This window comes from Trichoderma evansii, assembly GCF_050947405.1.
Source record: "Trichoderma evansii strain SZMC 28006 chromosome Unknown GGI43scaffold_41, whole genome shotgun sequence".
NCBI lineage: Eukaryota > Fungi > Ascomycota > Sordariomycetes > Hypocreales > Hypocreaceae > Trichoderma > Trichoderma evansii.
In genome coordinates, this window is record NW_028145165.1 from 92944 (window position 1) to 107353 (window position 14410).

A 14410-nucleotide genomic window follows, 5' to 3' on the forward strand; every position below is an offset into this window, starting at 1 on the left:
AAGAAACTATAATTAATTTACTAGTAATGAAAATAATTTGTTTTGTTTTTTTCAAGGCACTGATGATATGAATCGTTATTAAATGGCAACCCTGCCCTTACGATATATCTCCATATAATATCATAGAACAAAAGCAGCGAACGCCGTCACTAAATCAGCCCTTCTTTCCTCATTACCTCCCTAGTCCACTCTTCCAACGTCTCTGCAAGCTTTGCATCTTTCGAAGCACTACTTTGCCACCTCGGCTCTCCAAATCGCTTAAAAATCTCGAAATATGTGCCGCTCTGCTCCGCCTTCATATCTTGACTCGCCACACAGAATAAACTGGTCCACGACCCCTTATCAGCAGGCCATATCAGCCCAAACATACGTAAAGCGGAGAAGACACTCGTCATAGCCGATCCTGACTCCCCCACAGACGAGGCGAGGTTCGTCTCAACTAGACCTGGATGCACAGACGAAACCCAGATCTCGCCCTTCCCATTCTGCGTACTGGGAGAGCCGGGGCCATATGTCGTATGCAGGGTCCTGATATGCAGAATATTGGCGAGCTTGCTCTGCCCGTATCGCTGCCACGGACCGTTGTTCTTGAGACATAGGTCCTCGAAGTTGATGCCGCCCTTGGGTGCGCCCAAGTGGCCAGATGAGGTGAGGTTGACGATGCGCACGCTGCCAGGGGGAAGCGTCTTGGAGGTTTGTAGCATCAATGGAAGCAAGTGCTCTGTGAGAACCCAGTGAGAAAGGTAGTTGGTCTGCCACTGGGCCTCGTGGCCATCTTTGGTAATCTCGAAGGGCGTCGCCATGATGCCTGCGTTGTTGACCAGGCCGTGCAGCACTATTTCGAGGGTGAGGAAGTGCTTGGCGGCGGCAACAACGCTGGCGAGGTTCATGAGGTCGATTTCTAGGAGGTCGATTTCGGCTGAGGGGTGCGTTTTCTTGATGTCGGCGATGGCTGCTGTGCCCTTTTTGGAAGATCGTGCGCACATGTATACGTGCGCGCCATGCTCTGCTAGGTGCGCTACGGTATGGTAGCCTCTGTGGGTTAGATTAGATGATCGATCTGGGCTTCGTAGAGAGATAGGAGACTTGCATGCCAGAATTCCCACCTGTGACTATAAATACTTTGCCCTTTAAATCAGGAAGAGTTTTGGGATTGAAAGTCATGTTCAAATGTGAAGGTTAATACTAGGAAATAGATAATTAAAAATCTTGGCTTGCGTTGTACAACTTTCATGATACAAAGAGAGGCGTCAATACTCAGGGGTTGCTACGAACTTTATACTGAATTATAACGAAAATACAGAAACTGACATGTTGGATCTTATCCCGAGCCACAGATGTTAGTGAGTGCTAACGGTATGAAGGTGGGGCTCACTACTCATGCCCCGGTCCATCTTGTGAGCAGGTTGCATGACGCTAGGTACCGATTAGTTACCACATCGCCTATCTCGCTGCCTCCGCTCATCAGCCACTCGGTAGGCTCCGCTCTCGAGCCGAATTTCGATGTGAGCAGGCTGCATAAATCATCTTGTCGCCCCCCCCCCCCCAACAAACTTACATCATTCACCACTCATTTCATAATAGCTGGATTCAAACGCCCTCTAACATAATGATTGGTACGTATCAGAGTGCAAATTCAGCGGCACCACGCTACCAAATTGCCACGATGGCCCAGCTGGCCGAGGTACGTACCAGCTGTCTTCCTTGCCAAGGTGACACACATTTGCTCACTACGTACAGGCGAGAAGCAAAGAAGATGACTGGACCGGGACCAAAGATGCTGCAGCACGTCGGCGGGCACAGACTAGACTCAACACAAGGGCATACCGTACGTACGGCGATAATTCTCTTCAGCCTCCATCAAGACTAGTCTAATCAATGGGTCCTTAATTATCGGAACTAATACCTCAACAGGAAAGCGTAAAGCCCTTACCGCAGCTGGCAAGCTGATCAAATCAGAGGCACTTGTAGAATGCTGGGACATCGAGCAGGAATCCGTCTCCATCGTCCCGGCATCCCGTGTCAAGAAACTATACGATGCGAGATATCCCTTACTGCCACATAAATCTAGAAGAGGACAGTTTAAAATTGTCTTCCCCCTTTGTCCAGACCACCTCATCACACTTCTTCAGTTCAACGCCCTCCGTGCCACGGCCGTGAACCGCACTCTTATCTCTGGTATCCTTGCCTCACCACTTGACTGTAATGAGGAAGTTATCCACGTAATACCCTACCCTGCTAAGCCCGAACTACTCCCCTCAACACTCCTGCCCACCACACTTCAACAAACAGTGCCACACGGCGACTGGATCGACGTGTTTCCGTGTCCCGAGGGACGAGACAGGCTTATCCAAGCCACTGGCACTTTCGACGAGGACGAGCTGTGGGCTGACTGTATTGGTGGGCTGTTCGAGGGATTTCCCGACGACGAGATCGAGCGGCGCGGCATCATTGCGTGGTCACCGCCCTGGGACATAACAGGGTGGGAGATGTCAGAAGGGTTTCTGAGGAAATGGGGGTGGTTACTTAAAGGCTTGCCAGGGCCGTTGAGAGCGACAAACCGGTGGCGCATGAATAGAGGCGAGGAACCATTGGTTGAAGATGATTATCAAGATAACTACACATCACATGCTAGTTCTTCAATATTAACAGGGAGAGAAGTGTAAGCCAATGGATAATATTATATCTTTAATAAGTGTTGTAGAGCGGACTGGATTAGCGGGTCATATTGAGTGTGAACTAGCCCGTAAGTGTGGAACAGGGATGGGTGGAAAGAGCATTATAAACTATACGTCAAGATGACATGGAATTGTTCATCAATAACAATAATACAGAAGTTTCACTCACTCAACATTCTCTACAATATATAATAAGCTAATACAACAGCAGATTGCATGATAATAATAGACTGGATGCTGTAAAGAAAGAGGTAATAATCTTTCCTAGCACGAGTATAGAAGCTGCGATGTAAAATGGTAACGGTTAAAAAAGAGCAGTCAGTTGAAGAAAAGGTATGTGGAGAAATAGCTACTCCATTAGTAATAGCGAGAGTAATTAAGGCGGTGTAAAAAATAATTTCTTGACAAAAAGAGCTAATTTTTTACGATGCTCATCATTCCCCGCGGGGTCTGAGTTGAAACCTAACTACCTTGGATCTTGGTGGCAGTTCCAAGGTGACGATTTGCTTAACCTCCCATACAGGTAGATCATTTTCTTGGCAAGCAACGCGTTCCCAGGGGCATTCACCAGCACTACCATAGAGACGAACTACTATATGCCAGATCATCTGCCCATTATGAACCTTCCTTTACCGTTCAACAAGAACACTCCCTTCATTCCCTTCATTTCCCAGCTTTGTGACCAGGATCCAAAGGCCAGAGCTGTAGGTCTCCATGCTATCTTTCACTTCCACTCGCTCCGCTTAGTACATACCACTTTACTAATCTATTCTCATGGGTCTAGATCCAAGATGCAATGGAATTATGCTATGGCAAGGCCATTATGTCAATTGTTATAGGCTTTAGTATAGGCGGACTGTTCGGTCTTTCTATAGCTTCTGTAGGTTTCTGTTTCCCTTTTTCGTCTAGCTACTCAGAGTCGCCCCCCTGCTCTTAATTTCTTTATCTGTAGCTAATCTATTTATGTTTTATTATGGATATCTTATAATACTCCTTTCGGGAGTCGCTTTCGAGGAGCTAGTAGAATGGGCGCGCGCTCTTGGACTATGGTAAAGAACTTTGGCAAGTTTGGCGGCCTGTGTTCTGGAATGGAGTGCGGTATTAAAGGCCTCTGAGCAAAGAATGACCTAGTTAACAGCATGGTGGCGGGATGTCTGACGGGAGGCATCTTGGCCAAGAATGCGGGACCACAAGCTGTTGCTAAAGGCTGTGTTTTATTTGCGGTATTTGGTATAGCGGTTGATATTTATATGAGACAGTCGAGCGATAAATAAGACAGTAGATGGTGCCTTTATAAAATTAAGAGAGAGATGTTATATAATAATATAAGGGTTATAATACTATTAGATTATTTTACATATTATTATAGTATGGCTTAATAAAAAAACAAAGGCGCTGTATGTTTATTTGTTTGTTTTATTATTAACGTTTACTATGTAGGCTAGTTATATAAGGGCTACAGCTGGGTAAAAGAACAGTAGGAGCTGCTGGTTTAGATCCTGCGTTTACTATGTGTTAAATAAAATAAAAGAGAATAAGTTAATTTAATTTAAGTCTTAAAAAGCCAGGTTATAAGAGCTAGTGTTTTTTACTAGTTTTTAAAATTTTTTAAAATTTTTTAAGCTTAATAAATATATAAAAAGAGTATAACTTACTAGTTTATTTTTTTTAAAAAATTTTTAAAAAAGAAATTAAATTATTTTATATTTAATAAAATAATTTTATATTTTTAATTTATTATATTTATAAATAAATTTTAAATTATATTTAAATTTTTTATAATATTTTATAAAATTATTATATTTTAATTTTTTTATTAGTAACTTATAAAAAATTAATTTTAATAATTATAATTTTAAAAATTTAAAAGTAATATTTATTTATTATTAATTATAATATAAAAGTTAATTAATATTTTAATTTAATTTTTAAAATTATTTTTTTTTTAATTTTTAATTTGTTTTTTTATATAAGTTATTATAATAATTTTAATTTAAAAAATTAAAAATTTTAAGTTTTTTTTTATAAGAGTATTTATTATTTTATTATTATAAATATTTTTATATTTAAAAACTTAAGTTATTTTAATTATAATTATTAAAAGTAATTTTTTTATAATTTTTTTAAATTTTATATAAGTTTTTTAAAAAAAAATAAAAGTAAAATTAAAAATATTATTTATTATTATTAAATTATTTAAAAAAAAAATTTTAATATTTAAATTTATTTAAATTTAATTTTTTATTAATTTAAATATTTTAAATATTTTAATTATTTTTATATTATATATTTTTATATTAGTAATATTATTATATATTTTAATAATTTTTATTTTATAAAATATAATTATTTTTTAACTAGTATTATTAATTTTATTTTATAAGTTATTTAAGTAAATAATAAAAGTATTATTAAATAAGTTATTTAAAAATTTTAAGTTTTTTTTAATAGTTTTTTTTTTTTTTTAAGTTTTTATAATTTAATTTTAATAAAACTATACTATTATTATAAGTAAAAAGAAAAAGTTTAATTATATAATCTGCTAATAAAATTATTTATTATAAGCAGGTTATAAAAGCTCTTATAATTTTTTTATTTATTTTTTTATTAATAAAATAATTTTTATTTAAATATATAAAACTAATATTAATTTAAAATTTAACTTATTTTAACAGACCTTTGCAGCGCACCTGCCGGGTGGAAACGGTAACGGAAGGAAGATAGTTGATCCGGGCTTTGCCGGATCAATCAGATATAAAGGGAATGAGATTCTCTTGTTAGATAGGAAAAACAATACATGTTCTCTAGGCAAAATGACCCCTAGCTGGTGCCGCGGCCTTGTTCCAAGGAGAACAGGCCGGCAGCAGCTAGATCAAATGGTTCTGTAACGTGTTCTCGCTCTGTGGTTATAATAGTAATATGGCAAGCTGGGTTTCCGTGGATATGTTTATATAAGTGTAAGCTAGTTTAAAAGTGCATTTCCTACTTGTTAATAAAATATTTATAATAATTTATTATTTTATAAAGTAAGCTTATTTTTTATTTTATAAAAAATTATATAATTTAAAAAATTTTATTTATATTTATATAAAATAATTATTATAAATTATAAATTTACTCTGGAAATATATAAATTATTATAAAATAAAATTAATATAAAAAAAATATAATTATAAGCTAAATTAATAATTAATTTATATTAAGAAGTATATATATAATTTAAATTTAATTAAGAATATATAAAAAAATATATAAATTAAAATAAAATTATAAAATTAATTTTTTAAAAAAAAATATAATTTATTTATTATAATATTTATAAAATTATAAGTTATTAAATATTAAAAATAAATAAATTAAATAATAAATTAAATATTAAAAAAATAAGATTTCATAAAATTTTTAAATAAATTAAAAAAGTTAATTATAAACTAGTTTTATTAAATATAATAAAAATTTATAATTTAATATTTTATATATTATATTTAAAAAAATACTAGTTAATAAAAATATTAAATAGCTTATTTTAAATAAAATAATTATAAAAAATTAAAAAAAAAATATAAAATTAATAAAATACTTATTATATATTAAAACTTAAAAATTTAAAAAATTAAATATTTTATTAAATAAAAAAAATATTTTAAAATAAAAAACTTATAAGAATTAAAAAAATATTTTAATTTCTAGAAATTAATAAAAAAGTTTTTTTACTTAATAAAATTAATAAATTAAAATTTATAAATATAATATTTTAATTAATTATATTAAAATTACTATTAAGTTATATATTAATAATAGCTTTTAACTTAATTTATTTTATAATATTTAATTTATTTAAATATTTTAAATTATAATTTATTATTTTTATATTATATATTATTAAAAACTCTTATTAAAAATAAATATAAAATAATTAAAATAAAGTATTAGTAGCTTTTTATTAATATTTAATTAATTATTTTTTAACTTTTTTTTTTTTTATAATTATAATTTTTTAAATTTAAAAGTAATATAATTTATTATAATAAATAATTAATAAAAAATAATATTTACTTTTAATAAAAAATAATTTATAAATATTTAAAAAAATATTTGTTTTATTATAAAAATAATTATAATATATATATTTTTTATAATATATTATTTTATTTATTATTTTATAATAATTACTTATATTATATTTTTTTATATAAAAAATAAGTTATTATAAAAATTTTTAATTTTTTAATAATAAAAATTAAAATAAAATACTTATATATTTTTTAAAATATTAATTTAAAAATATAATTAAATATTATAAGACTTATAAAAAAATTAAAAAAAATATATTTTTTTATAATTATTATAAGTAAAGCTTTTTTAAAGCTTTAAAAATAAAATTAATAAAAAAAAAGTATTATATTTTAATTTAATTTTATTTAAGCTAGTAAAAAATATATATTTAAAAGTAATTATAAATTAATAAACTTATTAAAAAAAGATTATAGTTTATAAATATTTTTATTAAATTATTATTAGTAATTTATTATAAGCTTATATATTATAATTTAATTATAATTTAAATAAAATAACTTATTATATAAAATTATTTATTACACTTATTAAATAAAAGCTTAAATAATTAATTATTATTATAATATTAATATAATAATTAAATTAATATTTTTATTATAATTATTATTATCTAATTTATAACTGCTTTTAAGTATTTTTATAATTTTTTTTACTAATATAAACCAAATTATAAAATTTATTTTTTAAAAATTATTTACCTCATACCAGGGTTGTAAATTCGTTACTAATTTCATTACTAAAAACTAATTTCTTAGTAACAAAACTAATTTCGTTTTTTGTTTTTCGTTTTTTATTAGTATTAGTTTTTTATTAGCAAATTAGTTACTAAAAACAAATTCGTTTTTTATTAGTAAATTAGTTACTAAAAACGAATTCGTTTTTTATTAGTAAATTAGTTACTAATTTCATTTTTTATTAATAAGATAATAAAAATCCTGTATTTTAATTATTCTATATTACTATTTTCTATATATTTATTTTCTAGCTCTTTAAAATCTTTAATCCAGCTTTTTAATAATATTATTTCCTTAACAAGACTAGGCTCAAGCCTATTTCTTAATTTAGTTACAATATTATTAAAAATAGAAAAAACACTTTCTATAGCAGCAAATGTAGCCAGAATAGCTAAATAATACCTAGCTAAAATAAATAATATAAGAAATTTAATAGAATTTAATTTCCAATAATCTAAAAGGTTTTCCTATAATAAAATTAATAAATAAATAAATAAAAAACATATATAATTATAAAAGAAACTTACAGTTTCTTTAATAAGGTTTTCTTTTAAATATAATACTATTTCATCTTTATTATTATTATCAGCCCTTAAATAAAATTCTTTATCAGAATTTAATAAATCTAAATTATAATTAGTATTTTCATTATTTTCATTATTTTCATTATTTTCATTATTTTCATTATTTTCATTATTTTTATTATTTTTATTATTTTTATTATTTTTATTATTTTTATTATTTTTATTATTTTCATTATTTTCATTATTTTCATTATTTTTATTATTTTCATTATTATTATTATTATTATTAAAATCCTCAGCTAATTCATTAAAAGATAAATTAATAGGATTATTAATTATAATAAGTCCATTTATTTCTTCAAATATTCTATTTAAAATTATTAGTAAATGTAATAAAAATAATATAATAAAATAACTTACAAATTATATTTTTTTTATTAGATTTATTATATTAGTATTTAAATTAAAATAAAAATATAATAATCCGTTTTCTTTAAAATAAATATTTTTAAATCAAGGATCTAAAAATAAACTAAATAAAAAAGGCTTATAATTATTTAAATTAGAAAAAGTTAATTTCCTAAGGAAATATTTTTCTAATTTAAATAATCCGGATTTTATAACATTTACAAATAATTTATAATAATTAACCTATTAAAATTAGTAAATAATATAAAATAAATAATAAATAAATAACTTATTAAATCATTTATAAGTAAATTATTAGTATATTTTTTATATAATAAATTTAGCTTATTATATATTTTATAAATAAATAAAACTATAAGAATTATTATATAAAATTAGCCTTGTAATTTAATAAAAGGCTTTAAAAAAACTAGAAATATATTTTTAAACTCTTTTAAAGCTTCCTATTCTGTTTTATTTAAATATAACTAAAATTTATTAGTAAATAAATAAAATATATAAAAAATAAAATAAATACTTTTTTAAATTCTTTATTATTAGTATATTTATAACAAAAATATAAAGCTTCTTTTAAATTAATAAAAGTATTAAGCATATAATAAATTAAATTCTAGCAAGTTATATTATCTAATAAATAAATTAATTATTATAATTATATTATTAATAAAATAAAATAAAATAAATACTATACTTAAAAGAATTTTTTCTTTATTATAATTAAAAGCTATTTTATTTTCTTTTTTAACTTTTATTATTTCTTCAATTAATAAAAAACTAAGCTTTTAAGTATATTTAATTAAAGATATAAGCCGCCTAATTTAATTTATTAAATCTATTTATTATTAGTTATTTATTATATAATAAAATAAAATAAAATAAATAACTTACTATTAAAAACAAGATTTTCATTTTCATTTTCTATTTTATTATTATTATTATATAAATTATTATTTATATAATTTAATAATAATAATTAAAAGCTAAATTAAATATATAATCTTTTAATATATCTTGAGCTATTAAATTAATAATATGTGTTATACATTTAATATTATTTATAAATTCTTTTTTATAAACTTTTTTATAAGCTTCTTTAAAAAAATTTATAAATATATTATTATTTATAATATTATCTCTTATAATACTAAATAAAATAATTATATTAATAAAATTTATAAGAAATAAAATAATAATATAATAAAAACGCACCTTATAATATTATTATTATTTAATAAATAAAAATAAGGCTTTAAAGCCTTATTAAATTAATAAAATATATATATTCTAGTATAACTTTTAAAAAGTTTAGAAAAACCTAAAATAAAATTAATTATATATAAAATAAAATAATAAAAATAAAAATAAAATACTTATTAGCTTATATTTTAATTTAAAATTAGAATTAATATATATTAAAATAATTCCTAAATAAGAATTTTAATTATTTAAAGTCCAAATATTAAAAGTTATAAAAAAATAACTAAAAGATTTTAAATTAACTTCTAAAAATAAATTTAAATCTAATAAAGCTTTTTTATAGGTTTCTTTTAATATTTTTTTAATATTAACTTAATTTATTTTTCTATAATCCTTAATAATCATTAATAAAATAAAATTATTAATATATATATAATAAATAATAAAATAAATAACTTACTTATTATAATAAAATAATAATTTATTAAAAAAAAACAAAGCTATGCTATTAAAAAAGATATTATTTTTAATTAAAAATATTAATATCATTGCATTAGTTTTATTATTATTAAATAATAAGCTTTTTTTAACTCTTTTATTTTACAAATTTAATAATAAATTATCAGGTATTAAAAAAATAATATCAGCTTCTATTTAATTTATTAATAAAATAAATAAATAAAATAATAATATAATAAAATAATAACTAACTTCATTTTCTTAGCCTTTCAAAGCTTTTATTATAAGCTATTCCAGGGTATAAAGCTTAATAATAACAAGTAAAATTAAAGGATTTAAAGCCTTTTAATTAAGCAATTGCAAAGTAAAAGCAACTAAAATAATTAATATTAATATAAAAAAAATTATTTTATAATAATAAAAAATATTATATTATAATATAAAAAAAACACTTTTAAATAATATTATTTATAATAAATAATATTAATTATTAGCTTATAAAATAAATAAAATAATATACCTAGTGTATTTAACCTTAATTTAACATTTTATATTTAAATTAATTAGTAATAAAGTTTTTATATATAAGTTTTCTTAACAAATATAAATTTTAGAATTCTTATTAAGCTCTAATTTATAATCTTCTTTATTATAAATTAAATTAGCAGCGCTAACACCCGCGTCGTCTAATATAAAAAAAGAATTAATAATAGAATTTGATTCTCCAGCGTTTATAGTAAATCAAATAGGCAAAGAAATAGCTTCTGTGGATTCAAAAGCATCAGATTAGTTAGAATAATCAGGATCCATTTTATATATTAAAAAAAAAACACTAATAGTTAATTAAAAAACTATAATAAAAATAAGATTTAAAAAAAAACTAAAAGCTTTATATAATTATAAAACTATAATTTATTTCTAGCAGCTAATTTAAGCTAAATTAAATATATAAAATTTTAGTGCTTATAAATTACTTATAAATACTTATAAATTATTTTATATATTAAAAACTAATTTAATTTTTTATATATATATATAAAACTAAATTAGTTTTTAATATGTAACTAAATTAGTAATAAAACAAATTAATTTTTTATATAAAATAAATTAGTAATAAAACGAAATTAGTTTTTTATATATAAAAAATAAAATTAATTTCATTACTAATTTAATTACATATTAAAAACTAATTTTATTTTTTATATATAAAACACTAATTTCATTTTATTACTAATTTAATCACATATTAAAAACTAAATTAATTTTATATATATATAAAAAAAACTAAATTAGTTTTTAATATTAGTAACAAAACTAATTTATTTTCGTTTTTAATAATAAAAAACAAAATTAATCATTAATAACAAAACTAAAAATAAAAAACAAAAAACTAATTTTACAACCCTGCCTTATACCCTGGTACTAGACCTAGTATAAACCCGAATATTATAATTAATTTTAATTTAATTTTTAACCTAGCTTTTTATTTACTTTTTAATATTTTTTTTTTTAATATTTACTTATAATAATATAATTTTAAAAAAAATATATTTTAAAAAAATATTTTTAATATATTATAATATTTTATAAGTTATAAGTTATATATTTTAAATAAACTTTTAATATTTTTATTAAAATATTTATATAAAAATTATTAAAAACTAAAAAATTTATATATAAAATTTTATTATTTAATTTTATATTATATATATTTATATATTTTAAATAAAAATTATTTTATTAAAATATTAATATATAAAATTTTAAAATTTTTTTTTTTTAATTTTTTATATAAAACTTATTTTTTTATTATTTTTAAATTAAAAATACTAGTAACTTAATATAAAAACCTTTTTTTTAAATATAACATATAATAAATAATATAATTAAATAGTTTTTTTTTTTTTAAATTTTTTATATTTATTTAATAAGAATATATATAATTGAAATTCTTTAGAGTGCTGGATAACTTTTCCTTATATTTAATGCCACAGAGCATTGTTCGGCTTAATACCCTTCTCCTTACAGTAATCGTAATATAGCTTAGCAAAGCTAAATATATCCAGTGTGAACTTCAAGCTATTATTATCATTGAGGAACTCAATGCTACCAGTAATGGTAAACACAATGTCGGTGTTATCCTCGACGGACAGGGTATGAATAACGCCAGGATTTTCGCATACCCAATCTCCAGGTCGAGCAACCCAGTCATATCTACAAGTCGACCGATTAGCAAAGTCGCAATATACAAGAATTGGTTTCAATATACTCCTTATAACCCCATTCTCCTGACATGGTGATAGCAGTAACGGTTCCACGGTGTCGGTGCTTGCCCAAGCTGGCAGCCACCTTTGATCGTAGCCCGACAACGAAGGTACCGGTCCTGTTCTCCATGCGCATGGGCTTCAACTCGATGGGGCCGATCCATGGGAACCACAGAGTATCGTTCTTCTCGTTGATATAGACATCGGGGGCGCTGTATTTGTCGACAAAGGCGATCTCGGAGCGCTCGTGCTCGTTCAAGGCAGATCCATCAGCCTTGGGTCGCTCCGGGAGCTTAGAGACAGGCTCAGGAACGAGATCCAGGGTGGTAGTAGAGTGAGCCATTATGGATATGTTCGTTATGTCGTGCAGGAGGAGTGAAGGTGAGTTGGACTGAATTGTGAGAAGGTTTAAGTCGAGGGGGCACCGGCACCATTGGTGCGCCCCTACTTTGGCGACTGAATTGTGAGATAGTTGCCAAGCGTGCCACGGCCCGTTCCTTACAGATAGGGCGGTGTGATTCAAAGAAATTATGGCGGGGCCGAAGAGCGGGGGATGACTATTGATGTCAGGCGATTGGTTGAATATGCTGGCGTCGAAACGCGTTGGCCGCGGTGCATGTTCCTAGCCTCGGCCAGGCCACCATTTTAAGTCTTAGACTGACCTGACTCACGACGTGCTATGTGAATTGTTCTGGGGGGTTAGCTGTGAATCCGCCCGCCCACATACAAAATTCTACCCTAAACTGCTAAATCAGGCTATATATTAACTTTAAGTTAATGTAATTTTTCTTTGTGCTGTATGTCTGGTGGTTTTTGCGCCCTGTGTGAGATAACTTACTCCTAATTAGTTAGGTAACAAAACCTGTACTAAATTCATCTTACTTATACTGTTGGTTCCAGGATAATAAAAGTTCCCTTTGCTATTCAAATCCGATTACTAAAATTTATTCTTACGCTGTTGGTTCCAGGATAACAAAAGTTCCTTTTGTTATCGAAATTAAATTACTAAAATTTGTTTTTATGCTGTTGGTTCTTAAATTGCTCAAATTACCCATTATGTTATTGGTTCTGTATATGCTAACCCGTTGTGCAACAAGTACTGATGTTAGCCTCTACATATTTTATTTCATCCTCACGCGTTGGGTTCATTGGCTCATTTACCCGTCCTTTCTCCAATTGAGTTAGTGCTGCCCTGTGGTTCTTGACGGACTGGGTGAACTCCAATAAGCTTAACGCTTAACTCTGACTTGGGGGTTGTTTCCGTGTTATTGATTTGATCTTGCGTGGCCAAGATGGAGTCCAGACAGACAGAAATTTGGGTCGTGCTGTTTGTCACTTTTGCCGCTGCCGTGATCATCACAATACTTCGTCTGCTGAGCCGAAGACTCAAGAGGATTCCACTCTGGTGGGATGATTACTTTGCACTCTGCGGGTTTGTAAGTTACTGCTGTTTCTCATTTTGCTTAGGGTTTGGTTAGGCTTTATTTAGTTGCCAAAGCTATTATGCCTATGCTAATTTTTTCTAGCTAACTAGCTGTTACAGGAAATAATAAAGGAAATAAGAGAGATAAAAGAGATAGGAAAATAAAAGAAATAATAAGAGAAATAAAAAAGATAAAAAAGATAAGAAAGATAAAAGAAATAAATAAAAAAAAAAAAAGAAATAAGAAATAGGAGAAATAGAAGAAATAGAAGAAATAAAAGAAATAAAAGAAATAGAAGAGATAAAAAAAATAGAAGAAATAAAAGAGATAGAAGAGATAAAAGAGATAGAAGAGATAAAAGAGATAGAAGAGATAAAAGAGATAGAAGAGATAGAAGAGATAGAAGAGATAGAAGAGATAGAAGAGATAGAAGAGATAGAAGAGATAGAAGAGATAGAAGAGATAGAAGAGATAGGAAGGATAAGCTTAGCTTACTATGCGTTTCAGGCTTGCTTTTGCTTGCGCAAAAGCTCTCTTATAGCTTCCCAGTTAGCCTCTGGGATACTAGGGTTCTCTTTAACTATAAAGACTGCAGAAACAGCCCTGGTTTTAGTTAAGATAAGC

The 14410-nt window shown here is 26.1% G+C and overlaps 3 protein-coding genes across 3 annotated transcripts; 1 reads left to right on the forward strand and 2 right to left on the reverse strand.

Moving 5' to 3' along the window:
- GGI43DRAFT_303179 (uncharacterized protein) lies at positions 1-1275 on the reverse strand. Its single transcript, XM_083201572.1, has 2 exons — positions 1091-1275; positions 1-1035 (listed from the first exon to the last, which is right to left on the reverse strand). The coding sequence occupies exons 1-2, from the start codon at positions 1162-1164 to the stop codon at positions 150-152; spliced, it is 960 nt and encodes a 319-aa protein (XP_083055234.1). The 5' UTR covers positions 1165-1275; the 3' UTR covers positions 1-149.
- A 391-nt stretch (positions 1276-1666) lies between these two features.
- On the forward strand, positions 1667-2666 carry GGI43DRAFT_388881 (DUF3425 domain-containing protein; the record flags this gene model as incomplete). The annotated part of the gene is made up of 3 exons (XM_083204125.1): positions 1667-1684; positions 1741-1828; positions 1915-2666. The coding sequence occupies 3 exons, from the start codon at positions 1667-1669 to the stop codon at positions 2664-2666; spliced, it is 858 nt and encodes a 285-aa protein (XP_083055235.1).
- Positions 2667-11949: 9283 nt separating this feature from the next.
- On the reverse strand, positions 11950-12854 carry GGI43DRAFT_418913 (2,4'-dihydroxyacetophenone dioxygenase family protein). The gene is made up of 2 exons (XM_083207603.1): positions 12368-12854; positions 11950-12312 (listed from the first exon to the last, which is right to left on the reverse strand). The coding sequence occupies exons 1-2, from the start codon at positions 12703-12705 to the stop codon at positions 12081-12083; spliced, it is 570 nt and encodes a 189-aa protein (XP_083055236.1). The 5' UTR covers positions 12706-12854; the 3' UTR covers positions 11950-12080.
- Positions 12855-14410: the final 1556 nt, after the last annotated feature.

What these genes read in the sequence shown, in the direction of transcription:
- GGI43DRAFT_303179 (XM_083201572.1), bottom strand. Translation starts at nt 1,164, where the DNA reads ATGACTTTCAATCCCAAAACTCTTCCTGATTTAAAGGGCAAAGTATTT. An exon ending in ACAGGTGGGAATTCTGGCAT is followed by an intron (nt 1,036 to 1,090) that starts GCAAGTCTCCTA and finishes TCTAACCCACAG; the next exon opens with AGGCTACCATACCGTAGCGC.
- GGI43DRAFT_418913 (XM_083207603.1), bottom strand. Translation starts at nt 12,705, where the DNA reads ATGGCTCACTCTACTACCACCCTGGATCTCGTTCCTGAGCCTGTCTCT. An exon ending in GGAGAATGGGGTTATAAGGA is followed by an intron (nt 12,313 to 12,367) that starts GTATATTGAAAC and finishes GTCGACTTGTAG; the next exon opens with ATATGACTGGGTTGCTCGAC.